Consider the following 14,273-nt stretch of genomic DNA (forward strand, 5'->3'; position numbering starts at 1 on the left):
CAAAATGGAACAGCATGCAGGCAGACAATTCACTGCCCAATCAAGCAAAAACCACATTGTGGGCCTGGTACAACTGTAAAATTATTTGAGTGACACTAGTTCCTGCCAGCCAAAATCCAAAGATCTTAAAGCATAAAGAAATACATCCATGATGTATTGGTGTCAAATATTTCATTAGATTCTTAAAATTTTACTTAGGAGGAAGTCTTCATGAGCCTAAAAATTATTAGAGATGACAACATACAACCCTGTAATTCCTCCTTTTAAACCAATGTTTTCTTGCTGCAGAATTTAGTTCGGTTATTGCCACGGTTTTGTGGCTGCTCTAACTCACCAGACATCAGAGCGACTTGTAAAGACACCATCAATAAGGCTTTCAGGAGCCATCCATCTGACAGGGAGTAGACCTTCTCCTCTTTTTCTGTAGTAATCATTTTTATAGACATCTCTGGCAAGTCCAAAATCTCCTATCTTTACTATCCGGGATGAACGCCCGTATTCCTTCTCAGACACAAGGCAGTTGCGAGCGGCCAAGTCCCTGATTTGAAAGATAAAGAAAAGAGGATGGAGTTAGAAAAACTCAGGTCTGTAAGTCATCTGTCTCAACATTCTTTTCAGAGCAGTGCCAGCCCCAAGGCTGGATCGAGTGATTTAGGGCCTCACCCAGTGAAGTTTGGCATATCCTCAAGACTGGAGATGACGCAGCCCTTTTGGACAATCTGTTTCAGTGATTGCTCTGGGATGTTGTGAACAACATCTAATTATTATCTAATTTCCTTTGCTGTAATTTGTGCCTGTTGCTTCTCATCTCTTCCTGTACCTTTCCCTGTACCTCTCTGAGAAAAGTCTGTCTCTGTGTCCTCTAAAGCTACCCCCTAGGCCGACAAAGACACTACATGGATCTTCCACTTGTCCTTCTCTCTCTTGCACAGGGTATGATTGTTGCCTAGGGTGCAGTAAGTCCTTGGTTCAGATCTTAGAGTAGCACACCGTTTTGGGAGAGAACTGTGAGTGATATTTAGCAGAAAGCATAGTGCTAGATTTTACTGCAGTACTCTCTCCTGTCGTGTTACATTGTGACATCTTTCTAGACATTTTTTCCTGGGTAAGATAATGAGTCCCAATACTGTGGGTAAACTTGGGAGGACTAAGGAAATATGTTCTGTACCTGTGTATAAAATGCATTTTCTCTAAATAGACACAGCCTTTGCAAACATCCAAACATATATCCAAGAGGTCAGTGACACTCAGTAAAGAGCTCTGGAGCTACAAGAAACAAAGACAGAAGTTAGCGGTTTCTTCCAGCTTTACCAACTCAGAAAGACAAACTCCCCATGGAAGATTTCCTCACTGAAATGTATTTCCCCATTTGAAATGTATTTCCCCATTTGAAACATATAGCTGTATTAATCAGTGTAATACATTTTTCTAGTAAAACGTGTATGGGCATTTCAGTAAAATTCAACACTGACTGCGGATTTGATCTGATTATGTAAATGAACTATGCAATTGCTATAATGCTATAAAATTTCATTTTGACCACACATCATGCCATGCATATTCCAAATCTGCACACTAACTGGAGAAAAATTTACTTGAAATTGTTTATTCTTTATTCTTTTCTTTCCTTCTAAAGAATTTGAGGACACAGGCACGGGGACAGTATATTCTTATATGCTTGGACTATGCTTCTCACATTAAGGATACTGTTGTTATTCAAAGACAAAAAAAAGCCCCTCTATGATTCCTAACAAACCACATACATGACCACTGTTATTTATTACCCCTTTCAAAAGGACAGTTTATGATTTTCACAGTGAGAAATCAGCAGACATCTCATGACTGAAACCACAGTTTTGGTCAGTGATCTAATGACATTCAATCTTCTTCACAGCATCACTGATTGCAAGGTCAGCACTGAACACTGAGGTCCCAGGGTGTTAAGGAAAAGCCAGGTCAGACCTTGCAAGTACAGAAACAGCTGAACATCAGCATAAACTTTTAGAAAGGGAAAAACTGAGAAACTGTGGGCAGTTACAGGTTAAAAATACAATTCTCATGGTCTTCACCTTTTTCTTTCTGGCTCCTCGTAAATAGCTAAGTAGATCCCCTCCTTCCATCAGCTCCAGTATAAGATACTGAGGTTCATTTAACAGACACACACCAAGTAACTTCAGAATGTGGGGATGATCAAATTTGCTAAACAGAAGGAAACAAGTGTAAGATGACATATGAGAAATTCAGCTGGCTGATAGCTAAAAGAGTGTTTATTTTTGCAAGAAATGAATGAGCAGTTTGGCCTTTACAATCCTGCTTCTATGAACATGATTCAGTAGCTCTCAGTGCCTGGATTTGCTCAGTCATGGGGAGAGTTCAGGGACATCCAGGCTTACACTGTCTTTGGCAGGCACTCTAATGCATGCACACAATTAAAAAGCACACTTCATTGTATTTCCAGGAAGCAAAGAAAAGTAGCCAAATGGCAATTTCTTCTAGGAATAAAATGATTTATCACCTGTACATTAAGGGTATCTATATTATTTTGATAGAGTATTTTTACTACTATATTCACAGTAGAACTGCTGATTCAGAGAAATACACAAAAGTGAAAGCACAAGGTGTAATATATTACTTTCACAGTTCAGCAGGAGACAGTTTTTCACAGTACATTTGCAAGAGGAGCAAAACACATTTGAGTAATACTTCTAAGTATACTAGCAATTGTTTGTGTGTGTGTCTAAGACAGGGATTACCACAGAGCAATCAGTACTCTCAGTATTGCCAGTATTCTTCAAAGAATGCAAAGGACTGTTTACTGCCTCTGACAGTGCCTGTGTTTTTTGAATCACTTCACTTGTGTTAGAAAATAATTTTCCCCTCTCACACTGCATGAAAGTGCTTGCACAAGCAGTCAGAGAAACTTGACTCTATTGGGAGAATTGATGGTGTCCAAAATGCTGTCAAATGCAGCAGCGTAAACAAACAAGAGAGGGACATTTTCCTTCTAATCTCTTTCAATTCACCTAATCTCAGGTGTGGGCAAAGACTCTTGCAAAAAGTGCAATTTAGAATTTGACAGTTCCCCCTGGCCCCCAGCCCATACCTCTCAATCAGACAAACTTTGGCACTTTCAGGAACAAAAAGAGGGGAAGGAACACCTGGCACTTTCTTCTGCACCCAGTGCAGACCTTTCTCCACTGAACTGTCATGCCTTACTTCCCGAGGGATGGGACAGACACAAGAATGTCCTACATGTATTTGCACACTAATGACTCACCAATAACCAACATCAAATGACTTTTTGAAATAGAAGCAACTCAATTTTCCCTTTGCTGCATGGAAATAAAGAGGAACAAATAGTTCTGGCTTAACTGAGCCAACATGCATAACATTACAAGCCAAATTTTAATGAGCATCCAAAAGGCAAGCAAAATTCAAGTTGCACTTACATATCTTGCAACTTGTATCTTATATACCTTATCTGTTTGCAAGCACTCAGATGCACTTATGTCTCCTTTCTACCCTTGGTTTCATTTATGAGACCTCACAGATAAGCATCAAGTGAAATCCTTAAACCCTCCAAGATAAAATAAAATAATTTTAATACTAAAAATGAAATAATAATAATAATAATAATAATAATAATAATAATAATAATAATAATAATAATAATAATAATAATAGGTTTTGTCATTGCTGCTGCTGGTGTTTTTAATGACTATGGGGATTATATAATACTTAAACTTTTCTACTCTCTTCATTTCTGATTCCTTGTATTGGTGTACATATGGGCCCATGTCAATGCTTACATTTAAATGCAAAAATTTTTCAACTATATACTCTTCCAGGATTTCTGGGTTTGGGTTATTATCTGCAAGAAGAATTGAGAGAGCCTCAGAAATTTTTACTATGGGTTAATATAATTTCCGTACTACACAGAAAAAACCACCTTAACTGTGCTTATGACTGCTAGGTAGACTGAAGATGGATTATGAGGAGTTTACACACAACTCTTACTCTTCATCATTAATTTGCACTTTAATGACGTGGTCAAATTTTGATTTTAACAAGCCTTTTACCTCATTCAGTTACAGTGTGTTATAAAAGGAAAAAAAAATGCAAGCTATATTTTTTAAGCATGTAACCACAAAAAAATTTGGAATGCTCTGAAAATCAGTTTCCAGTTTAATAACACCACATTTTCTGCACAGGAGTTAATCCTTCATTTTTTAAAAATTGCTTTTACTTCTGCATGAATAAAATAAAAGTCAAAGAAGTGAAAAAGTGCATCTGAAAACTAAACTACACTCTCAGTCTTATACTACCAGTTGAAAACTTCAGTTGAACTTGTTTCTGGGGACACTCTAGAAAACAAGATTTCCAGCTGGAACACAAAGCTTGTTATGTGAAATTCTTGCAGTGGTGACAGATGCATAATTTAACACTACCTCAATAGAAGGGGTATGTGGCAGCCCCTAGTGGCATATTTAAAAAAAAAATTTTCCACTGTAAATTACGACTTCAAGGCATCAGTTTATTCTGATTTGTTTCCTTCAATAAAATGGGATAAGTTGAATTCTGACCATTGCCTTTAGCAACTAACTTGGCTTAGGGGAGCAAAGACACAGCAATACACCAGCACAATCCCAAATAAATCCATGATATGAGCATATTGAACTTGTAGTCAATAGCTTAAATTTTGCTTATCAGATTTATAGCTTTAGTTACATGATATTCATCAGTAGTGGATTACTTGTTTGACAGAAACCTGAGAAAACCCCAAAAAAACCCACAATAATCTCCTTAGAAGAAAGTGCTGCTTTCCTTCCCCTGGAAAGCCACCCCCCTCAGATGATACCAGCTTTGAAGGGTACCCAGGGACAAAGCTGTCCCTACCTCATTAAGTGTGCCTCCTTCAAGAATTCGCTCTTCTCGTGGTCTGTCGCACCCTTCTTCAAAGTCTGCTCCACAGAAAGCAGAAGTGTGGAAACATTTGGTCATCATCACTGTTACTACATGGTGCTCAAGTAAAACAATCAGACATAGATGGGGCCTTAAATACACATTATTTTCCAGAAATCATTACAGGGCTGAGCTTTAAGAGATTTGCAAGAAACACTGCAAAGAAATACCCACATCAGCCCAACACCCATTTCTCAGATAAATCCTCTGACACAGATCTCTCTGCCCATCTCGTTCTGTTGCCAGAGAAATGCACAACTGTGATTACCTTGACTGCTACTTTGGATTCTCCACTTCCATCTGCCAGGATATCTACTGCAGTCCCTTCATATACCTCTCCAAAGGCTCCACTTCCTAACAATTTGTGTAAGTTGAGTTTGTCCCGAGGGAAAGCTGGCAGTGACTCAATCTCTGCTTGAGAAGGAAGAGTGCTACAAAACAACAATACTAGTCACTTGTTCATACCCAAGGATGTCTGAAGTTCTATCAAAATTCAAACAAAGCTGGTACTATTTGTCTCATCAGGAATATTCAAGGGAGATCAGGTGAAGCCTGGGTGTTTTGGAAGTTACTGGAAAACACCAGCTCTTCTTCCTTCCCTGTGCACTTGTGTTTCTTGCCAGAGTGACATGAAGGATGGGCTGGGGGGGATCCAGGCTGGGCTGTGTGCCAGAAGGGCAGCATGGCAGGGCATCCTTTGGAGCAGACCTGCCCTGCAGCAAACATGCAGCTCTTAGCTCTACCTTGAGGTTTCAGGGATCAGTGCCCTGGTGTAAACTGGTCCAGGGAAGACCTCTTCGATGTTTTTGTCCTGAAAATCCATTTGCTCTGAGGACATACCGTATGGCATAGCAGGCATTGGCTAGTCCCACTGTCTCAGCCATCCCCCTGAGTTGAGCTAGCTCTTTATCTTCCTTGATAAACACTATCTGTCCAGGCAAGGCTGGTTTTCTGGATTTCAATTTTTGTTTCCATCCTGGAATAGAAAAGGAGATCATTAAGTGTTTCACTCTGAAAGTAAGGGCAAGTTTTTATAAGGATATACTCAAGTACTAGAGTTCTTTAAGTACTCCTGTGCTCTCCCTGCAGGTAAACAACAGCAAGAAATGCCTGAGGATGGAGTGAATTTCTATCCTGTCCTTCACACCAAAAATATAATGAGCCATCTCTAGGGCCTCAAAGAATGAGAATATACAAATTCCTCCTAGGGATCCCATCCTAGGGAAGGAGCATTTTCCTAAATCTGGAGGCCAATCATTTCCCACCATGTGAACTGCCTCTCACTGAAGCCTGGCAAGACAAAGGTAAACAAAAAAATCAATCACATACCAAAACCAAATAACATGACCACAGCCAAACACAGCACAACAACTCCAACCACAGAAGCAATGGCAGTGATGGTGCCCGTGGACATCCTATTATCTGTTAAAGAGAAGAGGAAATTTGTTTGACTGCTGTGTATGCATGCAATGTCAATCCCATGGAGCAGAGCACACCTGAGGAAACCCTTCAGCTCCCTGCTATGTAAAAGTCTTCCACTGCACAAAGTTCTCTTGTAGGATCTATGTGGATGCGTATTTGGTCAGACTAATCCTTCCCCCCCAGACTTGGGCTGTTCCTGTGACCTGATGAGTATGCAGAAATAGAAAATGCTGAACTGTTTGACTGCTCAAGGTGGGATTTCCAAAAGCACACACAAAATGTAAGTCTAACATTCTGGCTGAAGGCAAGAAGTAATTCTGATATCTTTACCCAGGGTGTGAGCTTGTCTTTTTTCAAGAATCACATCATAAAGCAGAGTGGCAGAGCCACAGAGAAAGCGCTATAAATGAGCAGAAGCACTTTTCAGGACCACTGTTCTGAGCAAAAGAGCCTGGATGAGCACTAGCAGCTGGGGTCACCATAAAAACATCACCATTTATTACCTATCAGATACATTACTTTATCTTTGCAGGATTATTGTTATTAAAATAACCAGTCTCTGTTCCTAAATTGGTATGACTATTTAGAATAACAAAAAAAGGATTAACAGAACACAGAAGCACAAGACATACCTTCACTCAAAATTATATCCAAGCTAACGTCACTGTATTCACCAAGCCCCAGCAGATTTGCAGCTGCTGCTCTGAACTGGAACGTTCCTTCCAAGTTCTTGGCCTTCCATGTGCAAATACTGCCACAGGAGCCATTGAAAACCACCTGCCACGTGGACTTCACATTGCTGCTGTTGCCAGACTGTTTCCTGCAGCATGCACAGCACGACACAGGAATGTCATTAATGCCACAAGGGCAGTTTACTGCTTCACCCCCAGCCCATTCTTTCCCTCACTTTCATGGTTTTCACAGCATTTCTCTGCATGCATAAAAGCTCAATCTGGTCATGGGATTCTGGCTACGGAGAAGAAAATTCTGCCATACCATTTCAGCTGTGCTAGGAACCAAGCATCTTTATCTTGGCATTGAAAATGAAATACTAGAACACTCAGACACAAAAAAACCAAAACACAAATTTAGCTTTCTGGCAAAAAAAAAAATAGTTTTCTACAGTGCTAAAGCTTTTTGCCCTTCCAGACCCAGAGTAATTCAGTGTCTCTTGTGCATCAGGTTTCACAAGCTAAATAGGAAACAAGTCATTGGCAGTGAAGATACCATTCTTTAGCTAGCCACTTTCCCATAGTATCTGCTGACTGCTGGGTGTATTTCTTCCTTTCCCCAAAGGACTGAGATTGATTGCTCACAATAAATTCAGAGCTGATTATTCACCAACCAAAAGAAGACCACGGACTTAAACTTGAAAGGCCATATCTGAAATATCATTTCATGTCACACAACACCGTAATACATCATGTGAAATGACGTTCATGAGCAAGTCACTCATTCTCCCAACATGCTTTAATGAGGAAAAAAGGCCAAACACTTCTTAACCAGAAAGACATGGGAAAACCCATGCCCTTGGTGTGCACATGTTGCCACTAGAGCTGTATGAAAACCAGAGGTTGCTTAAAAGGGCTAGGCAAACGTTTTCTAGAATGCTATGCAACTGACCTAGCATTTTTCTACCTGGTGTGAAATTCAGTCAAAACCATCAGCCTGTGTACATTCAAACTGCAAGAGAAAAGCTGACTACATTAAAAGACCACCTCAGTGAAGCATTATGATTCCAGAGATGAATAAGAAGCTGGAGTCTGGAGAGCACAGCAGCTAATGCACAGCCCTGGCACAGAGCAAGGGACCGACCTTTCCTTACCCATCTGCAGCAAGTCAGGTACAGATTGTCTCCTGGCATATCAAAATTATTGTTTTCTCAGAGCATGCAGCTCCTGCATGCTCACAGATCTGTAGAAAGCTTACAGCAACAGGAAAATATGTCTAGGTGAAAACTTATATAGGTAAAACATTTCCAGCTCCAGAGTGTTGTCAGTTCTTAGCTTTCATAAGCACAGAGAAAGAAATAATGGCTGAGTTTAGAAGACTGCTTTCCTCCATCAGTAATGACTTCAAACAATCACTGGAATATTTCAGAAGATGGATTCTCCTAATTTTAAAATAATGTACTAATTAAACTTTGCATTAACTGCTTTAAAGAGATCTCTCCAGAGTCATGGTCAAAAAATTGGAAGTTCAAAGTCCCTGACCACAGCACTATGCTCCAACCTGCACAATCAGCCCTTCCAATGCCAGTGCAGGAATAAGAATGAGCTGGCACTCTAGTGTGACATCAATAGCCCAATTGGTATTTGATGACAGAGCACTTTAAAAATTATACAGTCATCCCATGGGGGTGGGGATACTTTATTTCTGGCAATATTACAACACCTTCTTTAAGTCCTCTGAACACTGATATATTTATACATATATTTTAGCCAAAAAGACATACTACATGTAAGTTGAGATTTGTGATTTGAAATTATCTCTAAATCTTCTGATTCACTGAAATGGATCCAAATATATATTGTTTTTCAGGATTGCTCTGAAAATGTTGTCAGTGTTTGTTTTCCTTCTGTGTTTTCCAGAATTTCTGGAAATTATGGGTACCTGGTTTATCTAAGAAAGAGATTCCAATGGGAAGGGCCTTTTGCATCATATACATTTCATTCTTCCCATCAGAGCCAACCTGAAAAGCCCTGCACACCCAGATTTGCTATGGGCTGTTACCTATGGAAGAGTGTCTCATGCATTGCTTACCTGCTCTCTAAGATGTAGTATGTCAGTTTGCTTCCATTGTCATCAGCCTTTTCCCACTGTAGAGAGTTTTTGGAGTCTTCTGCTCTTTTGGGAACTCCTGGCTTACTGGGAACACCAGCTTAAGCCAAACAGAGGAAGAAACAGAATCCTTAAAATGTGTTTGTAGCATTACAAAGGGCCAACAGGCACAGAGAAAAATCTGATGTGCACATGAATGTTTAGACATGCAAAAGGAAAGAGGATATATGTTAATAATCCTCATAGAGAATGAATCCTTGGCCTTCTCTTTGTGATGGGTAAATTCCAAAATTTTTACTCACATGCAGCCTTTCACCAGTAATGAGTTCACTTGTGTTATAAGCATTTCATTTTAGTTCCTCTCACTCTTTCCTCTACTCTACTTAGAAATGAATCTCATTTCTTTCCTCTATTACTTCTGAAGGTATGGTATTGTGTTACTCATTTTTCAAACAAACAGAACTATTGGATCTTAGTATAAGAAAATTCCCTGCTACATTTTTGAAAATATTATGTTTAATGTTCACATCCTGCAAAGAGTCTTAAAATCTTGTTATGCTGTAAGTGCTTACCTGTAGTTTTAAAGCTTGTGGAAGAGGAAGTGCTTTTCGCTCCTGTGACATAAACTACTGTTACTCTTACAAAGTAGCTGGTCCAAGGAAGAGTTCCTGTGAGGTTGCATTTGTAAACAAGATTTCCTGTGCATGTAGTGTTCGCAGGAGAAAACCAGTCACTTTTTGTTGGCCACTAGAGAAATAAAATATCATTATAGTCAACTTTCTTGCTCTGCTGAAAGTGTGTCACAGTTCTATTCCTGGGTAGATTAACTATTTTGCCACCTCTTACTATAATAGTGGAAATATGACGCAGGTGCCCTTTCAACCATGGGACTTTGTCCTCTCAGAGACCAAGGACACAAACCCTAATTTTCTTCTTTGTTTTCAGGAGACCTAAAAGTCTTGGCAGTAACAAAGAGCAACAGATTAAGTGCCTGCTTTGCATAGCCGAAAGGAGCCTTCCCCTTATATTTCTGGATCATCATGGCCATGAGTTCAGCTTGCCGTGATGCAATTGAAAGGAGGTGGTGGGTTAGTGGAATTGAGATGTGACATTTATTTTAGGGCAGGGAAATGTTTCGTGTAGGTCTATTGAATCTGATTCTCTATAGTAAACAATCTGCATCATCCAGTTTAGGACATGAATTTTTCTGCGTCCAGTGGTTCAGGTGTTGAAGTCTGAAGTTTCCATGCATGCTGCTCTCACTGCAGTGCTTACTCCTTACTCCTTGGACCTGGTCTTCTCTCCAACATTTTCTCCTAACCTCTATCACAGGAAAATAAATCCAGATACTAGGTTGTAGTTAATATTTATTGTTGAAAACCCTTTTCTTCTTTTTCTTGTGCAGGGCAGACATAGGACTTGCAACTGCAAACCCAGTTGAGACAGGGCAGTGAGGAAACAGGGATAGGACTGCTGAAACAGGAGACTCAGAAGGAATTCTGGTGAGGTCATCCAGGATGTCCTTTGGCACTATGGAGCACTAAATGCTACAGCTGCACTCCTCCTTGTTCCTGGCAAATGCTGACTCCATCCTGCCCCTGCTGAGCAGCTAAGACTGACATCACCATGCCCAAATTATCCACTGAGACTCTTCATGTACATCCTGCCACCCACCCTGTCCTGCTAACCAGAGCAGAGTAGGTTAAATTTTCTCTGCTCTGAAAAAAAACCCACCCCAAAACTTAGAGGTATTTTTACCTTATGCAGCTCAAACCAGAAGCTAGTTTCACTGATGTGCAGAGGAGCTCTCCATTCTAGCTGGAAACTGGTGTTTCTGGGGACTATGTTGATAGGTGCAGCTGGAGTCTCAAATGTTTGTGCAATGACAGGGACACTTTCAGAAAACCAGTTCTCATCAGGATGAAAAGCAAGAACCTAGTAAGACAATGGATGAACTGTACAATACCAGAGCAGTTGGAAAGGCAGCTTTGCTTTAGCAGCACCAAGTGTTTGGAAGACCAACGTGTCAAACAAGACAGTATTCAGGCAACAGAGATTAAGGTGTAGAAAGATCTTGCCCCTCATAGCTGCAAGGTTATATACCTTCAGGCTAAAGTTCATGTCCAGGAGCACCCTTCCTCAGAGACTGTTCTTAGTTTCTCATCTCAGATTTCTACCAAGTCCCTTCTCTTTCTTGATCTTTATTAAATGCCACACACTCTTCCACAGCCATGCAGATGTCTTATCACATATTAGGCAATGTTTTAGAACCACAGAAACACAAAGTCAAGAAGTGCCTTAGCACATTGCTTTTCACTAAGCCACAGGCAAATATGACCTGTTAGGTGTGCATACTTGCATACACACATACAGGTATTTAGGTATGTGTGTGTATACATATTTCCCATTATATTATCCAAATCATTTACAAAAGCCCCAAATCAAATTAGGATCTACAGATCCCCTCCTGCCATCATGTGAATGTTCTCCCAACTGTGTAAATCACTCTATTTGTGATACCCAGTGCACATTCTGCAGACAACACATTTACTTGGTTACTTTTGAAGATGTCACTCTGATCATAGACCTGCTGTCCAGATTTACTATTTTTTTAAGCCTTCATCTGTAAAGGGAGAAGCAGCACATTTTATTCTTATGAATCCAGGTTGCATACTTTTATTTGTCTACTTTGCAGAAGAGAAATCTAAAGATTTGAAGGTAGAACAAACCAGTAGAACTACTTGCAATTATACCTTGAATGAATTATTTGTTCCAGGCTGGAGCTTACTGACAGACCAGGCAAGAATCCCATTTGAAAATTCACTTTTTCGCAACGGTGTCGCTGGGACAGGAGGCAACAAATTGACAGAGATCTGGTAGCGGATGGATTCAAGAGGTCCATTTGGCTTCAGAGGTTCACTCCAGGATATGTTGATGGTGGTGTCAGACAAAACTAATGTTTTAATAGTGTTAACTGCCTCTGGTACTGAAACAGAAAGAAAAAATAATCTCCCTTTTAGAGTAGTTAAGAAATGTCACCAAGGAAAAGAAAGAAGGATGTAAGTGTATTAATATGATTCATTCACAGGACTGAAACTCTACACATGTAAAACTCATATTCTGGTATAGTCAGTCAGCTGCAGATAAGTTCAAAATATTTTGAGGGACTTTTAGTATCTTCTTGGCTATCTAATATGCAAACAGACAAAAACCCCAAAAAACTGAACAACAGAAAAACAGTGGCTGTCCTATATCTCAACATTTATAGTCATATCACTGAATTTCTGCTCCCTCTTAGTTTCCTAATCAGGGTCTCAGATGTGAGTTTAATATGGTACTTACTTGAATATACACACAAAAAAACCCCAAACCTTTGCACTATTCCAATTGGCAAGTCTTTTCTTTAACAGAAACTTATGAGGGAAGAAAATCCAAAACTAAGCATTATTTCCCATCATCTAAAATTTTTCTCAGAAATAGAGTCTGGCTGAGCTGTGTGAGGAAGAAATTGGGTTGCTGGTCAGATGTCCATACCAGCTGGTTACTCACTAATTGTTCTGGAAAAATCAACCCTTCCTTTGAAGCTTTAAGATCACAGACTTTGTAATGGTATATGGCATGTCCCTACTCTGTATAAAAAAATATTTATTTCCTATTGAGCTGTCCAGAGAGGTAAAAAAAGTTAATGAGTCATTACACTATTTATGTTCCCAACATATCAAAATGATGAGTCCACGTTTTAATTCAAATCCTAGTAGCAAGACTACAGATTATTTAATGAAATATACAGAAACTAGACTAGGAAAGGACAAATTTCTTATTTGTCTAGCTAAAATATAAGTGGAGTAAGAGTGACACTCTGTGGCAAGAGCAATGCATTGTCTTCCTCTTTTTTTCATTCCCTCTACCTTGCTATTTGATGGAAAGCACAAATTATTCCAAGCTTCTTTCACTTCATTAGAGAATTGAGAAAAAGGCATTGAGGGAATTCACACAGCTTCAGAGGTGTTAAATAGTGCACACACTTCAAGAGGCTCTAGCAGCATCTGATTACAATTTAAACTGGCAGTTACATTCATGAAATTGAGAACATAAGTATCGGGACACATATACCTTCTATTTACAGCTGGCTGGAAGTTTTTCAACAAATTTGAAAAGCTCTGAATGCTGATACAAATATCTATTCAAAATACTCAGGGTTTGTAGGCAGAGGTGGGGTCAGGGTTTTTTGTTGGTTTCCTTTGCATTTTGTCTAAGACTTGACTTTCATCCAGATTTTTCATTTTGTCCCAACTAGAGAAGCCTGTTCTGAGTTTCATGTTTCATTTTAACATGAGACTAAAAAATTCCGTTTGAGTGGAGCAATCCAGTCTCCCATTTTATACTCTATGTTTCATCACTGAAAGGATGTACATTGCTGCAGCACAGTTTACCATACAAAAAATAATTGTGTCAATTCTTTCCACATCCCAATAGTATTTAATGCTATTCAATCAAAGTATCACACAAATTTTATACTGCAGATGTGGAATCCCATGCAAAGAATTGAAATCTACTGATAGAAGGCTGGAATTGTTGGGTATTTGGGGTTTTTTTGTTTGGTTTTTTTTGTTTTCCTCCATAGACTCCATAGGAAGGTTGAATCATCAAGTTTGGAAGAGACCTTTCAGATTATTAAGCCCAACTGTCAACCAGAACTACCACTGTAACTCCTAAACCACTAAACCACATCACCCAACACCAGCTGCCTCTTAAACACCTCCAGGGATGGTGACTCCACCACCTCCCTGGGGAACCTATTCCAGAGCCTGACCACCTGAACAGCGTAAACATTTTTTCTGATATCTAGTCTGAATCTCCCATCTCAGATAAAGGCCATTGCCTCCAGTCCTCTCACTGCAGGCATGGTAGAAGAGACCAGCTCACAGTATTCAGAGATCCACAAAGGTGGATCAAGCCTATTTGCTTGATGTTGCAGATGCTGAGGGATCAGACTGTTAAGAGAAAAATACCCAGCTGAACTAGTTGAACTAGAGAACTCTCAAAAGTATAGAATGTCTGGATTCCATGAGAAGGGTGGTAATATGCCTGCACCTCTCGTTTCACTT

General features: G+C 39.7%; 1 protein-coding gene across 1 annotated transcript in view; it reads right to left on the bottom strand.

The window, feature by feature from the left end:
- ROS1 (ROS proto-oncogene 1, receptor tyrosine kinase) overlaps positions 1-14,273 on the bottom strand; it is a gene marked incomplete at both ends in the record, with an annotated part of 67,628 nt that overhangs the window by 16,396 nt on the left and 36,959 nt on the right. The window contains 12 exons of the mRNA XM_084201944.1: positions 335-538; positions 1,169-1,266; positions 2,070-2,199; positions 4,897-4,961; positions 5,231-5,393; positions 5,803-5,938; positions 6,292-6,384; positions 7,017-7,204; positions 9,148-9,265; positions 9,738-9,912; positions 10,924-11,100; positions 11,919-12,151. Of these exons, the coding sequence (XP_084058070.1) occupies positions 335-538; positions 1,169-1,266; positions 2,070-2,199; positions 4,897-4,961; positions 5,231-5,393; positions 5,803-5,938; positions 6,292-6,384; positions 7,017-7,204; positions 9,148-9,265; positions 9,738-9,912; positions 10,924-11,100; positions 11,919-12,151 (1,780 nt within the window). The remainder of the gene's footprint in view (positions 1-334; positions 539-1,168; positions 1,267-2,069; positions 2,200-4,896; positions 4,962-5,230; positions 5,394-5,802; positions 5,939-6,291; positions 6,385-7,016; positions 7,205-9,147; positions 9,266-9,737; positions 9,913-10,923; positions 11,101-11,918; positions 12,152-14,273) is intronic.

Source organism: Fringilla coelebs (assembly GCF_963513975.1).
Source record: "Fringilla coelebs genome assembly, chromosome: 3".
NCBI classification, from domain to species: domain Eukaryota; kingdom Metazoa; phylum Chordata; class Aves; order Passeriformes; family Fringillidae; genus Fringilla; species Fringilla coelebs.